Below are 13115 nucleotides of genomic sequence, written 5' to 3' on the forward strand. Positions count from 1 at the left end.
CTACCCACTGACCAGCTTCCCAACTGTTTTCATCACATCTAACCTCTGTCTTCTCACCACCAGAAGCCTCTTCTTAAAGCTCAGATTTGGTCAAGCTACTTACCTGCTAAAAAAGCTTACAATTTTCTATGGAATAGCCTAAACTTCTTAGACTAGTACTGGACACTTCGCACAATTTGGTCCTGACTCCCCCACTCCATCTCCCTTCTTCTGAATACTTTGCTTTTAGCTCTAGTAGCCCCTGAAAATACCCTTTTATATAAAATAAGTTCTGTAGTACATCTCTTTGTAGTCCCTGGGTGGTGCAAATGGTTTAAAAAGCTCAGCTGCTAATCTAAAGTTTGGAAGTTCAAGTCCTCCCAGAGGCATCTCGGAAGAAAGGCCTGGCAATCTACTGCCAAAAAATTACCCATTGAAAATCCTATGGCGCATAGCTCTACTCTGACACACATGGAGTTGCCATGAGTTGGAGTCGATTAGATGGCAACAGTGGTAGTGGTGGTTGCGGATTCCTTAACCATCTGCCACTACCCATATCCTTGGGTTAGTAGGACCCCCAAGTCTGGTACCATGTGATCATGATCGCTTCCCTGCCTGCATCCCCTCCCCTCCATTGGGCCAGTGACAGTACTTGACAGGCAGCCCATCTATAGGGTGGCTTGCAATCAATGATTAGGGTGGCTTGCCTCAAAAAGATGAGCTGGATCTATCAAATTTCTTCTTTTAGGGATTTAAACTAGGTGTTACAAAAGGAGTTTGCCAGTAGATGATAAGGTGAGCTGGGAGACCCTGAAGTAGACTCAGGGCCTTTGTGACCCATGGGACCCACCCCTGTCCTGCCTCGTCCTGTACACACCAAAACCCTACAAATAGTTCATAATCTAGTTCATTATAATTATCTGGGACTAGTACTAGGGACTTTTTTTTTAATTCCAAGATTAACACAGATGCATAGCGGAGTAATTCGCAGTAATGGGTCAGGCTTAATCAGACTTGGGGTGGAGGGCATAATATAAAGCCTTTTTTTTTTAATCCCCACAAACTGTTTTGAATTTCACATAAAATTTAAAGGACCACACAAACTTAATTTAGTGCAAATACATCCTGCTACTTCGATGAACATTTACAGCTTTAACACTCCCTGGGCTACACTCTGACGGGTGAAAACTTCCTCCACTAGCTGCCCCCGGCAGGTCGCGCTGGGCGAAATCAGTCCCCGGACTTTGTCGATTGCTTCTGCCTGGGCAGTGAGCTCCAGGCGGCAGACACGCCTGCATCGACTGCTCCGGTCTGGCTCCTCTCTGGGCGCGGGAAGCAGCAGCTTCAATCCAGCCAGGCAGCCGCGGCAACCTCCACGACCTTAACAATTCTGACCAGTTCTTCCTCCTTTTTACACCCCGACTAACATCCTAACATCCCCAAGTCACGCGAGGGGAAACGGAGAAGTCCAACCCGCTGCCATGTCCGAGGCTTATTTCCCGGTGGAGTCGGGTGCGCTGGGGCCTGAGGAGAACTTTCTTTCCCTGGACGACATCCTGATGTCTCACGAGAAGCTCCCGGTGCGCACGGAGACCGCCATACCTCGCCTCGGCGCTTTCTTCCCGGAGCGGAGCGGAGGCGCGGAGACTGACAACACGATCCCTCAAGTAAGATCTTTGGCGCGAATTCCTGCCCCGAAAGACTACAACTCCCGGCCGGCCCCGCGGCCTTGAGGCGCCGCGTCGCCCGGCGCGCGCCGCACTGCTCTCTGGGATTTGTAGTTTCTAGGGGTAGGGGTGTCGCGCGCTGCAGTGCGTTCTCTCGTGGGTCTTCGCCTGCAAAGTGCTCTCTGTGCTTGACGTTTGACACCTGCAGAAACGAAGTTTTTCCTAGGTCGTCAGGCTCCATGCAAGATTGATTTTATTTTTGAAATTGTCCGACTTTAGCAGTGTCTCCGCACCCCCACCCCCACCCCCGCCACCCATGTGCTGAATGCATTAAGGATTGGCTCGTACAAAATAATACTTCAGCATCAGGGTTTTGCTCACGTTTGCCTTAAAACGGCTCTGGGTTCTGTAAGAGCATGTAATAAATCTGAGAATAGCAAATTGCTCCATTCGTTCTTGCATAATGATAACAGTATCAGCAACTGTGTACTGGGGACTTAGTGCCATGTGGAGAGGGATAAAGGGAATAATATTTTCCAGAGATTACCCCTTTAATCCTTCAACTACCATATAGTTAAGTATCTATTGTTACATTGTTGTTAGATGCCGTGCAGTAGATATGTATACCAAAAAAAAAAAAACAAACCCAGTGCCGTCGAGTCGATTCTGACTCATACCGACCCTACAGGACAGAGTAGAACTGCCCCACAGAGTTTCCAAGGAGCGCCTGGCGGATTTGAACTGCTGACCCTTTGGTTAGCAGCTGTAGCATCTAACCACTACACCACCAGGGTTTCCTAGATATGTATAGGAATGTTTTTAATGACATGTAATTTCACTATAGACATAGAACTATTTAGCTTTCTATTTCTTCTTGTGTTAGTTTTGGTACATTGATTTTTTTTCCTAGAAATTTGACCATTTCATCTAAATTTTCAAATTTAATGGTATAATATTGTTCAAAATATCCTTTTCTATCTTTTTGATGTTGGTAGTGGTATCCTGTTTTTTATTATCTTGTATATATTTTTTATTATTTTTGATGGTAATATACGCAACTGTCTTAGTTATCTAGTGCTGCTATAACGGAAATAGCACAAGGGGGTGGCTTTAGCAAACATACTTATTTTCTCACCGTTCAGGGGGCTAGAAGTCTGAATTCAGTGCACTGGCTATAGGGGATGGTTCTCTCTCAGTTGGCTCTGGGGGAAGGTCCTTGTCTCTTTTCAGCTTCTGATTCTTGGAGATCTCAGGGTTGTGGCATCTATCTTCCCCCAGTTGCTCTTGCTTGCTTCATGTGCTTTTATATCTCAAAAGAGAATGACAAAAGACACAACCCACGCTAATACTGCCTCATTAACATTATGGAAAACTCATTCCCAGATAGGATTATAACCACTATACCAAAACCAAACCAAACCCAAAACCAACCAAACCTGATCCCGACACATAACAACCCTATAGGACAGAGCAGAACAGCCCCATAGTGTTTCCAAGGAGCACCCAGTGGGTTTGAACTGCTGACCTTTTGGTTAGCTGCTGTAGCTCTTAACCACCATGCCACCTGGGTTTCCATAACCACTATAGGGGTTACAATTTACAATACGTTTTGGGGGGGACACAATCCAATCCATAACACAATAACCAAACATGGGGGCCAACAGCAGCTAACAACAACAACACACACACACACACACATAATTCAGTTTCTACATGAACAGGTCAATAACATTGGTTACATACTTCACATCGTATCACCATTCTCAGTATTTCTACCCATATTGTTTCATTACCATTAATGTAGGCTCTCTGCCCCTGAAAGTTCTCATCTGTGCTGTAATTAACTGCTATCAGTTTAAATACATATGGCAGTTCTTTATAAGAACCCAGTGCTCAAGGCAAACATTATTAATTGGGCTAAACTGTTATTTATTTTAACTATACTTCACGGGATCATTTCAGTTCAAGGTTTAAAGATTACTCCAGGCATTAAGGAAGTGGAAGTGAAACAACTAGTACAGAAATAACAGGAAGGTTGATGCAACGTGAAGACTGTAACCAGTGTGACTGATCATCACGCTTAGAAACTGTGGAATGGGAGAGGGTTTTGCTGTGTATATTGTCACCAAAAATACAATTAAAAAAAAAGGAAAACTTCTCCCTTATACTACATCTTTGTTTTCTACTGTGTTTTTGTTCTGTAAAAAAAAAAAAAAAATTCTCTTTCCACCTTATCATGATGCGAAACTTCAGCCCACACAGTTCTTTTCTTCAAGTCACAACCAGGTCTTCTATGTTTGACGGTTACTCCCCCAAAGAGAACAATCAGCATTGCCCAAGCAGCGTGTATTTCCTGTCTGTCTCACACATTTACTATGTTTTCTGTCCATTGTGAAAATCCGTACTCTTGTTTGATACAGGGCTCAAAGCTTGAAATCCCCTTGTGGCTGGCAAAAGGACTTTTTGACAACAGGCGGCGGATCCTTTCTGTGGAACTTCCCAAGATCTATCAAGAGGGCTGGAGGACCGTGTTCAGTGCAGATGCCAATGTGGTAGACCTCCATAAGATGGGGCCACATTTCTACGGGTTTGGCTCCCAGCTCTTGCATTTTGACAGTCCAGAGAACGCAGATATTTCCCAATCTCTCCTACAGGCAAGTAATTGATGTCAAACCTATGGCGCTGCGCATGTCTCAGGAGCCAACCATGACCAGACGGCAGTTGTCACTCTTACCCAGGGGAGCGTATGATTTATAGAATCAGTTTGTTATTATTCCAGGTCAGCCTGAGTTAGACTATGTCTGCCAGTGACAACTGCCCCATAGGGTTTTCAAGGAGCGGCTGGTGGATTTGAACTGCCAGCCTTTTGGTTTGCAGCCAAATGCTTAACCACTGTGCCACCAGGGCCCCTGCCAATTATATATACATATTAACTATGACTTGTCTCCTGTTTCTCTTATTTGCTTGCTAAGAGTTGGGGCCAGGAGGAAGTTCAAGAAATGAGAAAAGGGTGATGGTGGATTATGGGTGACAGGCACTTAAGTACACAGTCCTAGCCATGTGCCAGAACTGGCATGGGGAGTTCTGTTAGAAATAACTGAATTATTTGTGTGTGTGTGTGTGTTGTGTTGTTGTTAGCTGCTGTTGGCCTCCAACTCATGATAACTGCATGAGTTACAGAGTAGAACTGCTCTATAGGATTTTCTTGGCTGTAATCTTTCTTGAAGCAGTTCACTGAGTCATTCTTCCATGGAGCTGCTAGGTGGGTTTGAACCACCAACCTTTAGGTTAGCAGCTGACTGCAAACCACTTGCACTACCAAAGCTCCTTATAGTTCTGGGGTTAAGACTTGAGTCTGGCATTAGCTAGCTGTGTGACTTGGTTGAGCAATTTGACCTCTCCAGTAATCAATTCTTCACCTATAATTGGAGATAATAATATTGCCAGAATTATGGAATTATAGTGAAATTATGGAGCCCTGGTGGCATAGTGGTTAAGAGCTCAACTGTTAATCAAAAAGTCAGCAGTTCAAATCTACCAGCAACTCCTCGGAAACCCTATGGGGCAGATCTACTCTGTCCTGTAAGGTTGCTGTGAGTCGGAATGAACTGGAAGCAACAGGTACGGGTAGTGAAATTACATAATACCATTTAATAACTGGTAACTGTTACTGTTACTTTCCGTGGCCAAAGCAACGTTATGTATATCTTACCATCCTTTACAGTATAACTTTAACTTTTCATAATTATTTTTTTATTTTATCAATTTTTGGAAGAAGCCATCCTTTCTATCGCTTGAGACTTAAGCAGCCAAAAGGTTTTATTTCCCTATTTGTAACTTTATAAAAGCTTTCGCCTCAAGCTTTTGCCTGGAGACACGTTTGCTCCCTGGACTGTGCTGACATCCTCCGTCAGGCTTAAGAGTGGTTTGGCCTAATAACATGTATCAGCGCTATTTTTAATATAGATATTAAACAGAAATTTTGTTGCTATCCATTTAGAAAAAAAAAGTCAATACGTAAACTATAACCAACTAACCAACCAACCAGTTGCTGTCAAGTTGATTCTGACTCATGGCGACCCCATGTGTCAGAGTAAAACTGCTCCCTAGATTTTTTGGAAGTAAATTGCCAGACCTTTCTTCTTCAAATGTCCAACCGTTCAGTTAGCTAAACACACAGGGACTCCCACATAGACTATTAAAAAAAAAACAAACCCGTTGCCACTGAGTCAATTCTGACTCATAGTGACCCTACAAGACAGAGTAGAACTGCCTCATAGGGTTTCCAAGGAGCAACTGGTGGATTCAAACTGCTGACCTTTTGGTTAGCAGCCATAGCTCTTAACCACTGCCCACCAGGCCTCCATATAGACTATAAAAAACAAAAAAACTCGTTGCTATCAAGTCAGTTCCAACTCATAGCAACCTTATAGGAGGGAGACTACAGGAGGGAGGAAAAACAAAAATACCAGAGCAGTTCAAGCTCATGAATTTCTTTTGAACAGCAAGCTAAAAATGAGGGAAATTCACGTGTCTCTTAGTGTCCCAAGGAAGGGTTTGTTAATTGGGACCTTGCCCTTTCTTTTTTTTTTTTTTTTTTAGTGAGTTGTATTTTTTCTTTTTCCATCACTGCTTTGAAGTGCTTTAGCTTAAAGTTGCTTACGTATCAGGCGACATCGCCATGAGACAGTTGAAGAAACTGAAGCAGGGTCTTGTGGTTTGGGCTCAGCCCTACAGGAAAGCCACACCCCTAGATCCTCTATGTCTCCATCCTGCTCTCAATCCAAAACGATAGGGGCCGCATTCAGTCACATCAGGAGTCTTTTCTGACTGAAAGCTGCATGTGACTACGGCATGGCCTTTGTTACTAATGACAGTGATAGGTACTGTGTTATAAGGTGCTTACTGTGAGCACTGGTGGTGCAGTGGTTAAGAGCTTGGCCGCTACCAAAATGTCGGCAGTTTGAATCCACCAGCCACTCCTTGGAAACCCTATGGGGCAGATCTCCTCTGTCCTGTAGGGTTGCTATGAGTTGGAACCGACTCGACGGCAACAGGTTTGGTTTTTGGTTTTTTTACTGTGTGCCAGCCATTTGTTAGGTGTTTTACATGTATTCCTTCACTGATTTTTGTAACAACCCATTGGTTCTTCCTAACAGCCCATTTCACAGACAAGGAAATTGAGGTTTGGCAATGTGAAATAATTTACCCGAGTTTTAGAGGGGACTCAGACCTCTTTCTGCCCACTCCAGTACCCAGGGGTAAAAGTGGATCTCGCTTTGTGGGCTGCGAGAGCAACCCTGATTTCTGTTTACTCCCTTCTCCTTCAGACATTTATTGGACGTTTTCGCCGCATCATGGACTCCTCGCAGAATGCTTACAATGAAGACACGTCAGTGCTGGTAGCCAGGCTAGATGAGATGGAGAGGGGCTTATTTCAAACAGGCCAGAAAGGACTGAATGATTTTCAGTGCTGGGAGAAGGGGCAGGCTTCTCAGATCAGAGCTTCTAACCTCGTTCAGAATTACAAGAAGAGAAAATTCACTGACATGGAAGACTGAAGGCCAGAAGAACCGGAACTGCCCTTTGTAGACTGAGGGTGTCCCTGGCCCTGTGAGTCTTCCAGGACTTTCCTGCCCTGTGGACCCCACAGCCCAGGCCTACTTAACCCAAGAACCCAGCTGAAGAGAAAGCCAAGTCCTTCCTAAATAAGGTCCATTAGTACATACAACCACTTACCATCTCAGTAGAGTTGGAACTGAGATTCCTTGCATCTGGGAATTTGGACAGCCTCAGTTGTCCAGTTTCACTAGCCCCCAGACAGGTAAAATTGGACATCTTAGCATGTTCACAAAATGTTCTCTTGAACTTCTTTGCCTCATCTTCCTCATGGTTGTAGCTAGGACAGTACCCTTGAGATGCTGGCCTTGTAAATATCCCCTGCCACCTGCCTGTGGGGAGTTACCCAACTTCCAGAAACAGTGACCAAGAATAAGGAAGGAGACGGGAAAGGCAGATGAATGGCATAGCTTCTACTAAGGAGCTGTTGCTTTCGTATTCTGTAATGAGCATTCATGAACTGGAATTCACATCACTCTACAGTCAGCCTAGTAGGGTGGTGGTTAGACTGAGCCTGTTTTTGTCTCTGACATTTTCAGAGCACACTCACAGTTGGTTATTGCATTCCCCCTCTGGAAAGGCTGTCAGGGTGTTGTGTGGGATTGCAAAGTAGTTATTAAAGGGTGTTTACCAGCCATCATTACTTCTGGAAATTGGTACTTTAGGTTTGCTGGTTATGAAGAGCCTTGTTCCAGAAGCTTAAGGGGACAAATTTAAGAGGGCAAGAGACCTTGGGTTCTCTGCTTCTCTCTGCAGTGAATTTTGCAACGTTATTGCATAGCGGATCCCTGACCATTTACTTGGAATTGGTTAAAGCAAGAATGAAATCCTTCCCCTGGAGCTCAAGAAGGAAACCTTGGGCTGAGTAGGAAACATTTCCTGAGACCGATGGGACTGTTTGAAGGACAGTTTTGTCCACACCACTAGCCCCCCTCCAGCACCCTACAAGCAGTGGAAAATGTCTCTGTTGTTGGAAATGATAGAGGGATTTGAGTACCCAGGTAGTACAGATGTCTGGATGTAAACTTAGAATGACAGGAATGCTTTTAAATCGCCTGTTTTTAAATGGAATGGATGTTTTTATAATTTGGTTTTAGTGCTAAATAAACGATCTGCTTTGCTCATGAATACATTCTGTACAAACACTATTTCTGTAACTCGAGTACTACAGACTAGCAGGCAGAGCTATCAGAATTTTGTCTTTGATCGTATTTGACAATAATGCCCAAATAAATCCATGTTTTAACGACTACTCTCTCTTTGCACAATACTCAGGAGTACGACGTCTATTCTCTGCTGGGACATGCTGTGTCCTAGGGAGGTGGGACTTCCGTTGCCACCGTGACATTTATCCACAGCCAGGCCCCCGGAAACCTTTCAGAGTGAGAAGACTGTGTTCTTTCATTCTTGGCACGGTTATTTTCACAGATTGCTGTGTAGTTAAAGTCAGTCCTAAGGTTGCTGCCGTTTTTTTCTCTTACAAAAAGGAAATTGTTCACGGACCACATGTGGGAATATGTGGGTGTATGCATGCAGAATTTATTCCCTGTTTTAAATTTTGAAAAGATTAGATAATATCACAAGTAGCCTTTGCAAAACTCTTTTCAGTTACAAGTTTGTCTTCAAACCCATCAGTTACTAGCTCTTCCCATCCCCACCCCCCGCCAACTTGCCCCAAGACAGCCTTTTGGGTTACAGCCTTTTTGGTCCCTGAAATACATGAATTTTTCAAAATGAGTCATCAGATTGACTCAAATACCAATTGCTGTTAATATCAAGGGGGAAATATTAGCATCAAGGGGAGAAACATTTACTCCTTCTCCTTAAAGGTTCTGTTCCAAGGTAACTGTGGCCTGAATTACATACCCTGTATTCAGGTTTTCTCGGGATAATCCAGGCTATTCCAGGAGACTTCTGTTGGTTGCTCCTGCTCTCCTTTGACCTCTGAACTTTGGACCGCTCCAGGCTCAGTCCTTGGATTTCTTTTCAAGCAATTTTCATTTAGCCATCGATTCTGACTCTGAGCAACCCTATAGGACAGAGTAGAACTGCCCTGTTTTTTTAGTCTTTAAGGGAGCAGATCACCGGGTCTTTTCTCCCACGGAGCACCTGCTGGGTTTGAACCACCGACCTTTCGGTTAACAGCTGAGTGCTAACCATTGTGCCACAAGGGCTCCTTTCTCACTCCCTGGGGGATCTCATCCAGACTCTAGGTTTTAAATACCATCTCTCCATCTATATGTTAATGACTCCCAATCCAACCGCCTGCTTGTCATTCCTCCTTAGACATCAGACTTACGGTGGCTAAAGTTAAGCCCCTAATCTTGCCCCCAGTCTACCCCTCCTGTAATCTTGCCCATCTCAGTTTTTGAGAATCCCATCCATCCCTGTTGCTCAGGGAACCTTGGTGTCCTCCTTGACACTCCTCCTCTCACCCTCCATATCTTCTGGGTCTACCTTCCAATCATTTGCCTTTCCCCTCCTCCAGTGCTGTCATCGGGAGCAAGCGACCACCATGTCTTCCCTGGATCGTCGCAGCAGCTTCCTAAGTGCCCCCCTGCACTCACTCTTGTCTCCTGCCCATCTCGGAGTCTCCTCACATAGCAGCTGGAGCCGTCTTGTTGAAAAAGAGATCGTATCTTGTTGATACTGTGCTCAAAACCCTCCCATCTCAATTTCTTTAAAAAGGGAGATTTGTTACGTTGTACATGTCTTGCTCTCCTGTTGTTACTTGCTGTACAGTCGATTCCGACTCATGGCGACCATAGGGTTTTCTTAGCTATAATCTTAATGGAAGATCGCTAGCCTCTTCTTCCACAGTACCAATGAGTGGGTTTGAACCACCAACCTTTAAGTTAGCAGTCAAATGCAAACCGTTTGTGCTACCTAGGGACTTTCCACCCCGCTACCCGCCCCATTATCTCCCTACCTTCATGCCCTAGCACTCTCTTCATTCTCTCCACTGTAGCCACACTGGCCTCCTCACTGGTCCCTGAATGCGTCAGGCCTGCTTCTACCTCCACAACTTTACGTGTGCTGTTCCCTCTGCCTGGGCCGCGCTCCCCTCAGATATCAGCATGGCTGGCTTCCTTACATGCCTTAGATCTTTTTTTCAGGTGCCACCCTCTCAGGGAGGTCTTCCCTGACTACCCTATATAAAATAAGAGCTCCCACTTCCCCCCCATCAGCAATACAACTAAAAATGGTGTTAAATTATTGCTAAGGAAGAAACAATTTGGGAAGGGAGAAGGGAAGTGTATGTACAGTCCTGTGCCACATAACGTCTGTTCGGGCAATGTCTGACCACATATATGCCCGTGGTCCCAGAAGCTTATACAGCCAGTCCCTGGATTATGAATAAGTTCCTTCCTAAATCTGTCTTTAAGTTGAATTTGTACATAGGTTGGAACAGTTGGGTACGGTTTGTATCTAACAACAGTCAAATATTTGCCTTAGTATCTAGGTTGGTTTTATCTAGTATATAGTGTAACTTCCTAAGCATAAAAAATACTGAAACACTTCCAGATACACTAAAACATCTGTAACATAATACAACGGTAATAATAATAATGTTTTGAGTCTCATCACAAAGTAGCGCCCATTCGTTATAAGGAACCATTGTCATGTACCTCAAATTTTTAATATAACAGGCTTTATGACAGGTTGGTTCATAATCACTGGTTGGTTTAAGTCGGCCGTTTGTTACCCGGGGGCAGCCTGTATGTAGTGCTGCAATACTGTACTTAGACCTTACCAACCACCTACCTGTTGCTGTTGAGTCAATTCCGACTCATAGCTACCCTGCAGGACAGAGTATAACTGCCCCAGAGGTTTTCCAAGGCTACAAATCTTCATGGAAGCAGACTGTCACATCTTTCTCCGCCAAAGTGGCTTGTGGGTTTGAACCGCCAACCCTTTTGGTTAGCAGCCTAAGCATTTTAATCACCATGCCACCATGGCTCTTTGAAATACTTCTAACAAGCATTTTTTACTATGGGACAAACTCTGTGCTAAATGCTTTAACACATATGATCTCATTTAATCGTCCCAAGAACCATGTGAGGTAGATTTTATTACCCACATTTAAAAGATGAAACTGAGGCCCAGAGAGGTTAAACAAGCAACCAAAGATAACACAGCTAGTAAGTAGTGGAGCTGGGATCTGAACCCAGATTTGTCTGACTTTGAAGAGTTGGATCTAAATGACAAATATTCTCTTGACGAATATATTTGGGAAAAGGAATGGCCTACTGATCTGCATAGATACTGCACCCACTCAGAGTGGTGAGAAGGATCGAAAAAGGATATTCAACAGGCAAGTTCTAATAAACAGGACATGATGTGAGCAAACTGCTAGACTGTGCAGTCTTTGAGGGGAGGGACCCTGTGTCCTTCCTCCTTGTGTTCATAACACCTAGACCAGTACTGGGCATGGGAGATGCTCTGTAAGAACTGGCCACTGCTGGAATCCCACTTCCTATAATGAGAGGTCTAGCTATCCCAATGGGCCCCAAAGTTACGTGTTTTGTGGAAGAGGTTATAGGTTAGGTTGATCTTTAAAAGCTAATAACTCGTAAATCAAATGAAATATTCAAAAAATAAAAATTTTTAGAGCTCCTATTTCATAAGAAGCAGCCCCGGTAGCACAAGTGGTTGGCAATTGGCTGCTAACCTAAAGCTTGGCAGCTGGAACCCACCCTGCAACTCCACAGAAGGAAGGCCTGGCAAATTGCTTCCGTAAAGATTACAGCCAAGAAAACCGCAAGGAGCAGCTCTATTCTGCACACACGGGATTGCCAGGAGTCAGGGCGACTCCAGGGCAGCTAACGACATTTCATGAAAAGGTGAGTTTGTACATTAGTCATTTTGGACAACACACTGTGCTCCAGAGGCGTAGAGGACTCCAGGAGAGTTGCTGCAGAAGTAGCAACATCTTTTTCCCAAAACTGAGTAAGTTTTTGGGTGACCTCAGTCATTTCTTTAAGTGACCACATAAACATTATTAGCTATACAGGGCCCAAGAAAGTCCGACCGGCGGACTCACGTAGTTAAGTTTTTCCGTCTCCCAAGCAGTCTCGCCCACCAAATGCCACACTGGCGCTTACGTGCGATGTTTATTTCTGCCGGTAGGTGGCCATCTTGCTTACAACAAGCTACCTGCAAGTTTCCTCAAAATGACCGCCAGGCAAAAAAGACTCAGAAAATAAATGTAAAAAGGTTTCTCCATTGAGGATTCCTTGGAAAAAATGACATTTGCAAACAGCAAGAGAAATCTGCTCATAAGCAAACTACTAGCCTTCCCATCACTGTTTTTGTTGTTGTTAAGAAGGAATTGCTTGTTTCAACTTCTTGAAAGTGTTAAAACGTTAACTGAAATTTTGGTAGTCCCCCCCACCCCGCCCCACCTCCCTTTTCATGCTCTGGAGCCCTGTTGGCACGGTGGGCAAGAGCTCAGCTGCTAACCAAAATGTCGGCAGTTTGAATCCACCAGGTGCTCCTTGGAAACTCTATGGGGGCAGTTCTACTCTGTCCCATTGGGTCGCTATGCGTCAGAATTGACTCGATGGCAATGTTTTCCTCCCCCCCGCCCTTTGGTTTTCATGCTCTAGCCCCTTCACTAGGTTATAAGCTTTTTGAGGGCAGAGAAAGTGTCTTACTCATTTTGGTAAATTCTGCGATGCCCTCGCTACTCAGAGTTGGTGTTCAGTAAGTATTTGTTGTTTGGTTGAATAAATGCAGATGGTTCCAATATTCACAGCAATGCCAAGAGTTTTCATACCTTTCATTTTTTGACCCTTTTTCACTAGATCTCTTACACTTACTATCTTTCCTATTGGTTTGAAACTTACC

General features: G+C 44.3%; 1 protein-coding gene across 1 annotated transcript; it reads left to right on the forward strand.

Annotated features, from left to right (window-relative positions):
- The first annotated feature begins 1278 nt into the window (after window positions 1–1278).
- On the forward strand, window positions 1279–8514 carry GINS3 (GINS complex subunit 3). Its single transcript, XM_003417173.4, has 3 exons — window positions 1279–1646; window positions 4067–4300; window positions 6977–8514. Exons 1-3 carry the CDS (start codon window positions 1461–1463, stop codon window positions 7205–7207), a joined length of 651 nt encoding a protein of 216 aa, XP_003417221.1. The 5' UTR covers window positions 1279–1460; the 3' UTR covers window positions 7208–8514.
- The last annotated feature ends 4601 nt before the right edge of the window (window positions 8515–13115 follow it).

This window comes from Loxodonta africana, chromosome 21 (genome assembly GCF_030014295.1).
Source record: "Loxodonta africana isolate mLoxAfr1 chromosome 21, mLoxAfr1.hap2, whole genome shotgun sequence".
NCBI classification, from domain to species: domain Eukaryota; kingdom Metazoa; phylum Chordata; class Mammalia; order Proboscidea; family Elephantidae; genus Loxodonta; species Loxodonta africana.

Coding starts and splice junctions, on each gene's coding strand:
- GINS3 (XM_003417173.4), top strand. CDS start 1,461: ATGTCCGAGGCTTATTTCCCGGTGGAGTCGGGTGCGCTGGGGCCTGAG. Junction 1,647..4,066: donor CTGACAACACGATCCCTCAA/GTAAGATCTTTG, acceptor TGTTTGATACAG/GGCTCAAAGCTTGAAATCCC. Junction 4,301..6,976: donor TTTCCCAATCTCTCCTACAG/GCAAGTAATTGA, acceptor CTTCTCCTTCAG/ACATTTATTGGACGTTTTCG.